This window comes from Citrus sinensis, chromosome 6, assembly GCF_022201045.2.
Source record: "Citrus sinensis cultivar Valencia sweet orange chromosome 6, DVS_A1.0, whole genome shotgun sequence".
Classification (NCBI taxonomy): domain Eukaryota; kingdom Viridiplantae; phylum Streptophyta; class Magnoliopsida; order Sapindales; family Rutaceae; genus Citrus; species Citrus sinensis.
In genome coordinates this window covers 22,936,959-22,950,757 of record NC_068561.1, presented here as the reverse complement: position 1 = coordinate 22,950,757, position 13,799 = coordinate 22,936,959, and the positions used below count along the sequence as shown (strand labels likewise).

General features: G+C 31.5%; 1 protein-coding gene across 1 annotated transcript; it reads left to right on the top strand.

The window, feature by feature from the left end:
- The first annotated feature begins 7,838 nt into the window (after positions 1–7,838).
- Positions 7,839–10,254, top strand: LOC102624136 (transcription factor MYB20). The gene is made up of 3 exons (XM_006482050.4): positions 7,839–8,120; positions 8,609–8,738; positions 9,317–10,254. The coding sequence occupies exons 1-3, from the start codon at positions 7,988–7,990 to the stop codon at positions 9,987–9,989; spliced, it is 936 nt and encodes a 311-aa protein (XP_006482113.1). The 5' UTR covers positions 7,839–7,987; the 3' UTR covers positions 9,990–10,254.
- The last annotated feature ends 3,545 nt before the right edge of the window (positions 10,255–13,799 follow it).

The window sequence follows — 13,799 nt, the reverse complement described above, 5'->3', positions numbered from 1 at the left end:
GATTTGTGTTTTCCTTTTTTGATTATGTCTTTATGGTTTTCGGTTCGGGTTGTAAACGGTTCAAGTATGAGAATTCAACCTAAACTGTTTGAAAAGTTATTTCGGTTAAGTGTAGTTTGATTTCAAATTTTGGTTTGGGTTCAGTTTCAAATTTCAGATTCAATTACGGTTTGGCGTTGCAATTTTGCATTAAAAAAATTCGTAACAGCTTAAATCAATTGGTAAAATCTACTTCTGTTTTTAGCGAATCAAGCATTAGCACTATCCAACCATAATTTGTTACAAATACTAAAAATAAAACATTTTTTAAACGAGATAACAATACAAATTATAGACAAAATAGGCAAAGCCCCAACAAATAAACCCAAAACGTTATCTAAATTGCAGAGCATAAAAAATTAATTAATTCATACATGAAAATCTAACCATACTCCACTAAATTTGATTCCCTTTTTTGTCCATTTTTCTTCTTTCGATTTGGTAGCTAGTTTGCTTCAAAATATACAAGTTCGCTTTGCCCCAACATCACCCTCATGATTAGCTCCATTGCTCCAAGGTGCAATTAGATTTAGACATATTTTTTTTCAAATTAATCTTATAATAAAAGTATTTTATTGATTTGGTGAAACAAAAAAAATAAACAGAACAAGCTTCCCAATGACCATCAACATCAAGTGAAGGTTGCGAGCCTACGACGTCAAAGATTAACCTTCAAGTGCTGCAGCGCCGACGGCCGATGAGATGGAAGCGCAAATCAGGTGGCGTTTACTGATGGGACATGAAATCAAGCGGCATTGTTGATGGGATGTGAAATCGACTGCTGCTGGTGCGCGGTGGAGTTAATAGATGATGCTGACGATTGATGGTGGGCTGGCGGCCGCGTGGCAGTTGGGACTTGGCAGAGTTGCGAGAGTTGGGCATGAAGGGATTTGGAGGTATTTTTATTTATTTTTTATTTTTTTAAGGGAAAAGGACATTCAACCCCCTAACATTTAGGAAAAGAGACAAAAAATCCCTTAACGTTTCAAAAACGACTTATAACCCCCTTTCCGTTAACAAACACTGTTTGTTTTAACAGTAAATTTATTTTTAATTTTTAATTACTATTATACCCTTATAATAAAAAATTAATATATTAATTTGAGATATATCACAATTAATAATTTTTTAAAAGCTTAAAATTAAGATACAATTATTTTTTTGCCAAAATTATTTACTATAAATTATACCTTTCTAACAATAATAATATCGTTTTGATTCCTCAAAGAAAAAGGGTTTAATCAAATTTCGTTTTATTAATAATAATCACATATGAAAGGTTTGATCATTAGAAAGGTATAATTTATAGCAAATAATTTGGGCAAATATGTAATTGTATCTCAATTTTTAGTTTTAAAAAAATTATTAATTGTGACATGTCTCAAATCAATATATTAATTTATATTTATTATAAAGGTATAATAGTAATTAAAAATTAAAAATAAATTTACTGCTAAAACAAACAGTGTTTATTAACGGAAAGGGGGTTATAAGTCATTTTTGAAACGTTGAGGAGTTTTTTGTCTATTTTCCTAAACGTTGGGGGGTTGAATGTCCTTTTCCCTTTTTTTAATACAAAACCGATCAGGTTTGCTAGTTCGAACCAAACCGAATCAAAACTCAAGATAAATTTCGATTCGGTTCAACCCAACCCGAATGCCCACCCCAGCTAAAGAGAAAATCTCCCCTTCTTCTTATTATTATTTTTTTTTTCTGTTATGATGTTACAATTACAGTCTACTTGCGCTCTCCACATGCACACGCTAGGATGATCTCAAAATTCTATAAAACAAAATTTATGTAATAAAGCGTCAGTTTAAAAAAATTTAAAAGTCAAGGTCAATCATCTTTGAATATGCAGAGAATGCTTGGATTCATTGTGAATATGTCTTCATCTAGAACAAGACTTTTGTAGAATAAAAAAAAGTATCTTTAATCCAAAACTAAAAGAAGAATAAAAGTCTAAATGAAGGACACTAAGCTTTGTATTTACTTGGCCACACAATCACATCGCGATCTTTGATATCCAAAAGAAATAAGTCAAAGACGTTTCTCAGAAAAGAAACATTGATACTGAACCCACTCTCAATTTCCATCACAAGAGCCAGCTTTCATGCACTATTATGTTCCTTTGCATCGGAAATAAATTTATAATGAGAAAAATCTTGTTGATCAATCAAACCCGCGTACTATTTATTGACTCTCTAGCTGTTCATTAAATTAATCATACAAAACGTGCCAAAACCCGACTTCGATATGCTGCCCCGATCTTCTATATTTTCGGCTGTATAGCCATGACTTGCATGCATTGTTCTGTTTCATGACGGAAATGTTTACCTAAAATGAATCTTAAAGAATCAAACTAGGAGGTGCAATTTCTAACCCCAATACATGTGAAAGGGTATTTAGTACTACAGATAAAAATGAGAGAGAATTAAATTAAAAAAACAAAAAAAAGTCTCAATGATCTCTACCCCTGGAGAGATATATATCCTTCTACCCACAAATGGCAGAGAGGAAATTAAAAAGGTGTCATCATTGGTTCATGATTCGACTAAAGGCTCGAGTGGTTAATTTTTATGTTCTTAAAACTGTTCATATTGAACTTCTCTAGCTAATGCATAGAAAAAAAAAATATGTGAACACGAGAATCTTCCTATATAACTTTCAAATTAATATCTTGTAGAATCCATTTGTGGAATTGGTTCAATTTTATAATTTTTAAGGGAACTTTCATGTGCCTTAGATGGTTGATTTTCTTCAAAATATTTAGACATAGATTTGGTTATTTTGGGCATAGATATGTGTTGGGGGGACTTAGCATAAGATTTCTAGATACCCAACCCAAAAGACTAGCATTTTAGGTGGAGTGACCTACTACCTTATAAACCCAAGCATCTCCCCTTTACTAGTCAATGTGAGACACAACTCAACATTCCCCCCCTCGGACGAAACCACCGCCGGACCCCGGTCCTTTCGTCCGACACACCTGAGTTGTTCCACCACCACATTCCGGCTACTAGGGTCTAGCTCTGATACCCCTTGTTGGGGGGACTTAGCATAAGATTTCTAAATATCCAACCCAAAAGACTAGCATTTTAGGTGGAGTGACCTACCACCTTATAAACCCAAGCATCTCCCATTTACTAGCCAATGTAAGACATAACTCAACAAAATGTATCTAGTCTGAACTACTACATTACAAAATAAATTTAGAAGTTTCCAATGATTTTTTTAGTGATAGTTCATTTTCTTCTAAATATTTGAAAGTAAATATGACTATATATATTGAGCACAAATCTAACTTTGCTATTACAAAATTATTTATGAAGTTTTGGTAAGTTTTTTTATTATAAATATTAATATATTTGAATTGTAATATTAAAAAAATTATACATTTTTAAAACAATACAAGATGATTGAATCTATGTTCATATTAGATAACAAGGTATTTGACATGTATCTATTGAAAAATTAAAAACAAATGGTCCCGATTTTCTCTTTTCTTCTTCTTTGCTATTGAAACAAGGCTTGTTTGATGACAGCTTCTGCATTGAGTCTTGGCAGCACGTCGGCACCGGCTTTGACGAAAGGGTCAAATAGAGTTAAGCCCTCAAGCAGTTAAGCCCTTCTTATATTTTATACTCATAAATAAATTTCAATTGGGATTTTTTTTAAATAAGTCACATAACTATTATTTTTTAATGAATAGTAATTGACTGACTGTAATTAATTAATTTAGGGATAATCATAGTGAATTAATTTAATTAGTCATGTAAGGAGCAGCAAATTCATCATTTAAAATCCATTTTGTCCTGTACAGTCTGCGGTCAATGGCGGGCTGCCATGTTTCGGGCCAAAATTAGGCCAAGCCTACATTACAGCAGCCCACGTAAAGTTCGACTGTTTGCTTATGACTAATATTTAATTAAAAATAACCAAAATATCAACTGACATTCTTCGTTAAAATATAATATTTGTGACGACCGAATAATTAAGAATATAACCCAAAACGGGGGGCAAAAAAAATTATAAAGTGCAAAAAGGTTTGTTCTCTGAGATATAATGAAAAATTTTGAAGCGGCTGTGCCAATGTCAAATACGTTGGATACAGCCGATGAAAGGCAAAAGCGACCTGATTATACAAATAACTACATGGTCAATCCAAGTTTTAAGATATTTACTTAATTAAGTTGACAGACAGTTTTTCATTTTAATTTATTTTCTGACTTAGGTGGCGTTTGTTTTTTAACTTAATAACTTAAAGTGACTTAACTTAATTAATTAAATTAATTAGAGGTATTTATTTTTATAACTTAATGAGACTTTTTAGATAATTTTGACTTAATAAAATAAGCTAATTTTTTTTGGCTTTTTACTTAATGGAGACATCTGAATTAAGTCAATTACTTTCTAATGTTAAAAATATCCCTACTTTATATTTTATTTTTCATATCTATCCCAAAACTCACCCATAGACATTTACCCCACATAATAATCTCATCATTATTTTTTTAGCCGTCATGGAATCCCTCCTCACTTTGTTATCAACTCCTCAAGTATTGAAGATCAAAATTACATGCGACAACTTCAAGATGAAATGGCAAATCAACTGTTTCAAGTATCTTATTAGTTTTTTCTTTCTTATATTATATACGATAAAATTTGAAATTTATGATATTTTATATATTAAAATTCCAAAGTCATTATATATTCACTTGAATATAGTTTTACTTATAAACGTTAAAATATCGTGGTATTTAATATATTGTTTATTTGACATTCAAATTTAATAAGGATACAAATGTAAAAATACATATTTTCAGTTTTTTAAGTTGAAAAAAAAACTTAATAATTATTTTTCGAGATTCAGACAAAAAAACAAACATGTTATTCAGATTCAGACATTCAGATCTATTCAGAAATCAGACTAATTCAGGTCTATTCAGATTTCAGGTCAAAAAACAAACACCACCTTAGCATTCATTTGACATGATGGGTTAAAAAATTGTAGAAGCTGACTCTGGATTCAGAATATTTCAGTTTAGTTAAAAATTCGTGCAGTATATTCGGGGTCGATCGAGATTGTAAAGTGAAATAACAGAGCTGCTTTAAAGGGAAATTTAGATCTTAATTAGACAGATACGGTGCTAATTGCAGAACTAAAACACAGTCATCATCATCGAAAATGAATTTCGTACATGTTGCGGTATGCAATTGAATGATTCCCGTGTTGACTGGTTATGGGCGTATATGCATATGGTAGTATGAATGCAATTAGATGGTCGTGTCAAATATGGTGGTGTGGCACCTCCTAAAGCTTTCTCCTTCGTAACTAACTAACTTAGTGATAGTAATGTGGCGTATGTGGGGGAAGAATCAAGCAACCATTCAACCTCACCGTAGAACTTGTGCGTTGTTTATTAATTGGGAGGTGATAGATATTCAGCTCAGTCTACGATAAAGTCAATATGTGAGCTAATTTTGTAGATACCATGAATATTTTATTTTTTGTGGATATGAATAATTTACACGGGTAACTCCTTACGTTTTGACAAAACCACAAAGACGTATTGTAATTTGTTTTCAGACAGTCCCTATTGAGTATATTGTCAAATTCCCTTGAAAATCCTTTCACTATATCAATGATTTGTTTGTTTTGTTCATGAAATCAACTATCTAGAAGTGTATTAGTTTCAAAGTCTGGATGGATAAATAGTCAAATTATTATTTTTATTTAACCAACTTTTAACAAACTTGTGGACAAGGAGTTGCATTAAAAATAAATTAATTGGTAATGATGTCCTTACTTGAGATTAGATTAAGTGAGCAATTGAATTTTGTTGATACCAAAATTTGGCTCAACAATGTGATCAAGTTGAGTGGAGATTAGGCTGTGAAACCTCTTTGAGATAGTATTGTGTGACTCCTAAATGCGGGTGCGTTGACATGCAAAACAAAAAAAAACAAAAAAATAGTAAGGTTGCCAAAGTTGATATCAATGAAGACTCTCTGACGCTCAACTCAGAAATTGGGAGTTTTGCCGATAGCAATTGAAGGAGAAAGAGAGAAGAGAAAGGACTTACAGTTTGCTTTTTGTGCTTGAAATCTAGAATACCTTACCTGTGAGCGGGGATATTTTATTAAGGTGCTTTATAGAGTCTATATTGTATTTGGAATACCTTACGATGTGTACCATGTACAGGGATACATGGAATTCTCTTTGGAGTCAGATTTTATAATTATTGTCGTATTCGATTTAAAGTTCATACCGACATGTTTGGTCGAGAAAATAAGGTATAACAAATTCCATTTTTTGTTTGTTTGCATATCTAGATGAGTAATGATATTTAAATAAAAGAATCTGACACAATGGTGATAAAAATAACTCTAAAACTATATGATATCACAGTGATTAATTTAAAAAATAGAATTATTTTTTTAATTAACACCACAATACCATACAATTTTACCATTGTTTTTTGTCATTATTATATTACCCACCATTAGGATTCTTCGTCAGTTTCCAATAAAGATAAGAGTATTAATATCCATCTAAAAATAAAAATTTTCAGAATTGTTACAGCATGTACGTTAACACTATATGGTATTATATTTAATTGAAAAGAAATTTAATAAAAACATATCATATAAAATTACAATTTAATTAAAAAATAATGAAAAAGTACGCTAACACCGTATGATTTTATAATTAATTCTGTAATCAATATGGATAAAAATAATTTTTGTATAGATAGTGACAGCCGATTCCAAAAGAAATTACAAACCGGAAATAAATTCAAAGACGATCTCATATACAATATAAAATATATCAAGGTCGCGGCTGAGACAGCGTAACAAAGAAGTTGACATCATTTGTTAACGGAGACTCTATGCAACGAAGAGGGTGGCAAGTCTCTCTGTTACAGTGATTGCCATCTCCTTCATAGAAAAATGTTACAAGCTGATCACATTTTTGTTCATTTTAACCAGAACATCGTAAAAATAAAATTGCCGATTAATACTAAAAAGGAAAAATACTTCTAAAGACACTCTTGTTAAATGTTAATAGCTACATTCGTGGCCATTATATAAAACATTTGCTTCCCCGATCCATAAGATTGACGAATAATATTCATAAAATGGGCCGTTTTGCTTAAAACACAAGTTAGTGGGCCCGTTTTTGGGATAAGTATCATCTTCATGTAGCGAAATATATGCATTACCACTTTTATTTTGCTCAAGCTTTTTGTATAATGCACCTTACCTCCCATATCAAGTCGTAGCATTCAATTGACCACATAATGTGACCACGATAATTAATGTCTTTTTAAGTTTGCCGAAATTGGACCATTGTTTTGGTTGGAGTAGAATATACGTACGGCTTTCCATTTCGTTTGTGTTAAATTGAAATCCAATTAAACGAGAATGCGAAAGGCTATCAATCTTGATGAACAAATACAAGATATTAAATTGATCCAAATCCAAATAACTTACCACTCACAGTCCTTAAAATTTGGGTGTTGTTTTACTTTTACTTTCTCCGCAGCTGAGTATTCTCACGCTTCAAACTCAAGCAAAGGAAAGTTGGATGAGGTGGCGCTTTCCGACAACGACGTCGCACGTGTTCTTACGCGTCGCCTTGTTGATTAACACGTGTATGAAGGGAATAAACAACAAGTAAGCAAAATAAATAAATTTTTTATTTAAATGGGGCTAGCTAGTAGCCAGTCTTGGGCTCTTTTGTCCATTTGGGGTGTTAATTTCATTAATGTAATTATATATATAGAGAGACACACACATAGCTCTATTCTAAAGTTTTTTGCCTGCCTCTTGCTGCTGCATATATACATTTCAAAGACTCTCAAAGCTCTTCCTCTCCTGATCATTTTCGCTATACATATAGATTGTATCTAGACTTGATAGTTTTTCAATTGATCAAATTAAGATGGGGAGGCAGCCATGCTGTGACAAAGTTGGACTGAAGAAAGGGCCATGGACAGCTGAAGAAGACAAGAAGCTCATCAACTTCATTCTCACCAATGGCCAATGCTGCTGGAGAGCTGTTCCCAAGCTTGCAGGTCTCTGATTGATCATCAGCTCTTTCAGCATATATAGACTCATCTTTCGCAGCTTCATTTTGAGCTCTTTCTTTCATTTGATATTTCTTGAATTTTGATTCTTTGCCTTTCATTCTTTGTTGTTTTGTCGAAGAGTGGGTAATAATATATTTTCTTCTTTAAGGGAAAAAGAAAATTAACCCACTTAGATTAAGGAGAAGGGCTCCTTTTATTTCCATTTTTCTTTATGATAATTTTAATCTTTGGCTTTGGAAGAATGGACATGATTGATGTTGGGACAATGATGACAGACGACTGAATCATTGTTAAGAAAAAGGGAAGGCGTGAGCATGAGCAACAAAGGCTGATCACTGAAATTGTTTTCATTGTTTTCTTAAACCAAATAAATGTCAAACACCAATTAATTAATTTTTTTTTTATTTAACCAGATATATTTACTCTAAATTAAAGTCTTAAATATTGAACGGAGTTATGATGGGTGATTGCAGGTTTGTTAAGGTGTGGAAAAAGCTGCCGGCTTAGGTGGACAAATTATCTTAGGCCTGACTTAAAAAGAGGTCTTTTATCAGAATATGAAGAAAAAATGGTCATTGATCTGCACGCTCAACTCGGCAACAGGTTCAATAATTTTTCCCAATAATCTCTATTTTTCATTATTTTCCATTTTCGGTTTATAGATTTATCCTTTCTTTGGTTAAGTTTTTCTTCTACCGACTCTTGTGTCAAAAGATGACGGCAAAAATTAAATTAGAGTCACAAATTGATGTATTGAGTTATGTCATTAGAACTTTGATTGACTTTCCTACCATTTCATGAGAACCACACGACTGTCGAAATTGAAGAATGAGTCCCATGCACTAGCTGGCCATTTTTTTTTTCTAACTTATCATTTATTTATTAACTATTACCTGTCAGTCCCCACTAGCCATTGTCTCTTTTTTTGGCTGGGATTAATTGATTTTTCTTTCAAAATATACATAAGCCAAATTTGTCCTCCAGCAGCACAATTTGCTTTTTTTTTTTTCTTTTGAATTTACTGCTTTGAAAAAAATTTCTGATGACATGGACTTTTCTAGTGGTCATAAAAAATCAAATTTTTTTCTTTGGTGTAAACTTAATGTTCATAGTGTTTACATACAAGATGTAACCAAACAATAAAATTAAAACGTGTGTATTTTTTTTTCTCTTATTTACAGATGGTCCAAGATTGCTTCTCATCTTCCAGGAAGAACTGATAATGAGATCAAGAACCACTGGAACACACACATCAAAAAGAAGCTAAGAAAAATGGGAATTGATCCTCTTACTCACAAGCCACTTTCAACTACTGATGATCAACAACCCCAAGTGAAGATTAATCAACAAGAACAAGAACCATTGATGATCAATGATGAATCAATAATAGACCGAAACAATAAGGAGCCTGAGACATCAGTACAGTCATCAATCACTGAAGTCAATAAAGAGGAGGACAAAGCGATGAGCATGACAAGTTCTCCACTATTCGATCATATTGATGCTGCTACAATGGAGATTATGAACAACAATTTTTGCACTGATGATGTTCCTTTGATCGAGCCACATGAGATTTTAGTCCCATGCTCAACCTCTAGTACTTCATCATCCTCGTGTTCATATTCTTCAGAGAATTCATCCAATAAGTTGCTGGAAGAATGGCAGTTTCACGATTTTGAGTGGGCTGCTGCTTCTAATAATTATGGCAACATTAATATGAGCTTATGGGATGATGATCTCGGCAATTGGGATTTGTTAATCAACGATGATGATGGTTTTGCTACTAGTGCTACTTTCAGTCAGTGCCCAAGAATGGATTACGATCAAGATTCTTGGAAGTTTGGCCTCTTGTGATTTGACATTTTCATCGTATATGTGGGTTAGTTGTCACAGCAGAGAAAAATAAATAATAAATCGAAATTCCGGGAAAATCCCTTCTTACATTTTAGTTCTTTTCTTTCTTTTTTCTTTTTTTTTCTTTTTCTTTTTTAAAGAAAAAAAAAAAAGAGTTTTTGTATATGAAGTGTACTATGGCTTGTCAATTCAATATGTTATGGCTCTAATTGTTGTCTTCAATAAAAGAAAGGAGATTTGTAAAGTAGTCCCTTCATTCTTCTTATCAGCTGCCTCATCATATTGTCAGTATTTAATCATAGATGATTGTCACTTGATCATTTATTGAAATTGTACATTGAATAACAAATTGATTTACATTTTTCATAGAAATTCTTACGTATCAAAAAATTTAATTACTTCATTATTTTTATTTAATATAATTAATTTGAAGGACTTCATGCAGATGGTGATGTGAAATTAATGTGTATATATTATATTGGCTGGAGAAGTCAATTACTTGTCATTGCATGTTGAACTAACCCTACAAATGATTTAAAAGAGTTTGAATTCAAGTTCGACTCCTCATTTCTAAACAATAAAAAAATCAATACCTATTGTAGGATAACGCAAAACGACTCATCCATTTCATTTGGGTAAAAAAAAAAAGTCCATTTGTTTTAATTAATTTGGCTTTTTGTACTTGTACTGAAAAAGTAGATCTAATTTTTTTTTTTAATAAACAAGTTGTTGTATTTATATGTTTTTAATGAAAAAGTCGAACGCATATATTTAATATAAAAGATCTTGAGTCAAAATTCAGCGCCTCAAGGCTGTTAATTCTATTCTTGTAAATATATTTATATTGCTCTGGCCTAAGAAGATGATATTTAATTTCAATTTAGTTCAAAGTTCAATTTACGTTATTATAAAACATTAATTTTGTGTGTTTACTTTTGCGAATGACTTGCCTTTACTTGGCAAGCATCACAAAGATTGCTTTGTCTTGCAAGTTAAAACCGTAGCCAGCGAGTAACAATGACAAGGGGTCCAACCGTATATTTTTGTATTCAAGTTTTTTATTAAATGGAAACTGAATTAAAATTTCTCTCATTCAAATAATAATAATAATAATAATAATAAAATTTCTATAAGATATTCTTATTCTTACATTTGGTCTCCACTTTTCTTTTTCTTTCTTTAATTTTTTAGTTCAAAATAAATTATACATACATGATACGTGTAAGCTTTAACGCAGTATATATACAAGTTTGTGTGTGCATACAAAATTAACAAAGATATTAATTCTATAACAAGGAACACAATGATAAGTACAAATCCAATTTACAAATTTCTTCGCACTATAAAAAGAAATTAATCAATGCATAATACTAGCTGGCACCAATTAAGATTATTTTCATACAATTTATTTGTTTATGTCAAATGCATTGACTGCTTCTTATGATATAGTACAAGAGCTCTCAATATTATTATTTCAATTTGTTATGAAAATTGAGATGAGATTTGATTTTTACATTAGGTGAAAGTGAAAAGTGCAGCAAAAAAATTATATTAATGCACAATAATCTTTTCATTCTTCTTCTTTTTTATTTTGTTTTGGGGATTAGATATTTACTACTTACATGAAGCTGAAGAGAAAGTCTCAGGCGTCGACACCACCTTAAACTTTCTCATTATTTTTTAATACATTGTGAACATTTAGTAAAATGTAATTAGATAATATGTATAATATAGATGGTGGCATGGGCACCACCTATAAACTTTTCTCTTTTTTTTAGTAGTAAAGTTTTGTCTTTGTTCTCATTTATAGTTTTGTATTCAACTAATCATATCACCGTCAAATTACATTATTTAGCCATAACTTTAGGTGGTGGATGTAATTAGATAGCAATGTTAATAACGTGGTAACAATGGCACCACCTAAAATTTTTCCAAAATAATAAATATCACACGCAAGAGTTTGATTTGAAAGAATACATTCAAAACGATTTACATGCATAAGGCACAAAATTTAAGGAAATGTGTACACAAATTAACGAAAGAAAATTCCTAGCATTATCTTCAAAGTCTTTTTACATTTAGACAAAAAGGAAAAAAAAAAAAAGATTCAAAGAAGTAGTGCTTCAATTAATAAACTCATAATCCGACTTATAAATGAAAAAAAAAACTGTCCACATATTTTTTTTAAAGAAAAAAAATAATTTGTTTGGTTTTTAGTTAGCATCGTAAAAACTTGTACTTTTTACCCATAAAAAAAAAAAAAAACCCGTACTCTTTCGTACATCAATACGCATGATAATTAGTTTTTGCTATTTACATTATCGTTGCTTTTAGCACCTTTTGAATGTTAAAAATAAGAAACTTTTAATTTGATTGGCAAAACACAACTGTGTAAACATTATCCAAAAGAACCTTAAATTATTATTGCGGGGTCGCCTCAATTTTATGAGTATAGGTGTTGAAACGCAGACAAAACTTTAGGACTTGAAACTCGGAGGTGACCACTTGAAACGCGGTTAGAAAATCATTAAAAGTAACAATTGAACAATGGTTTTTCAAAGAAAAAGAGAGATAACATTTTGAAAAAAAAAAAATTGTTAGTGCAATCATTCAAAGATAGCGAAAGTTTGACAATCTCTTAGATGATGCCTTACATCCAATGTGAAAACAAGAATGTGATTTTGCCAATAACGTTGTCTTCTGTTTGGACACATTCATTTTCTTTGAGAATCTTTTTGGGTTTCAACTTAATGGAACTGCATTCACACTCTTTTTGGGATTTTCTTGTTTAAGGACGGTCAAAAAACTCATAAGTTTCATGTCTTGTTTGTTGTCTCCCAAAAATAAAATAAAATAAAATTTCCAATTTCAGGATAAAAGCAATTTTCTTTGGTTTCTCGTCACTTCCATGAGTGCCACTATACTTTTTTTTTTTTTATTACACGAGACTATTACTTATGATACATCATATTATAACTGATATTTATAATTATTGTGAATAATTTTACATCAATTCTTAATTTCTTATATAGCACAACCCAGATTCTTAACTCTTTCAAATATTCGAGAAACTTCAACCTCTTATATAACACAACTCAAATTTTAACTCTTTTAAAAATTCAAGAGACTTCAACCTTCACTCAAGAGATAAAGAAAAGAATTTAAATCAAACTCCCACAATATTTCTATAGGGATTCGAACCACTTCCCTCACACTTGTGATAAAGTGGCTCTAGTCACTAGGTTAAAGCTCAGTGTGCCACTATATCTATTTAGTTGTAATAACTTGTATTCTACACAAATATACAATTTTTTTTTTACCCCTATTTAATCAAATACAAAGTCTTTGAGTAGTTAAAACCATATTTTGTTTCTATTTTACACTGAAACACATAAAATCATTATTGAAGACATCACTTATCGGGAGAAAAAAAATTAAAAAAAAAAAAGGCATACCGCAGTCTAATAGGACTGCTTCACGATCTATATATGAAAGAATTAATTTAAATGTAAATTATATTTATAGCTAATAAATAGGTCAGCTATATGTCACTAAAGTACCTCTCATAACTAAGATCCTCCAACAAAGTCAGCGCGTAACAAATGACGCGTGGGGATACCACACACCAAGTAGAGAATATTCAAACGATTTAATGATTTAAATAAACTTGTTAACTTGACATCGAGTGAGTTGACGTGAGCAGACGTGGGCCCGAGCGGGAGAAAGTCATAGTGGGAGCCATTTTCTCCACTCGCCGACAAACGCGTGGATAGAACACACGGAGAGGTTGATACGGGAGGGCCCGGTGGC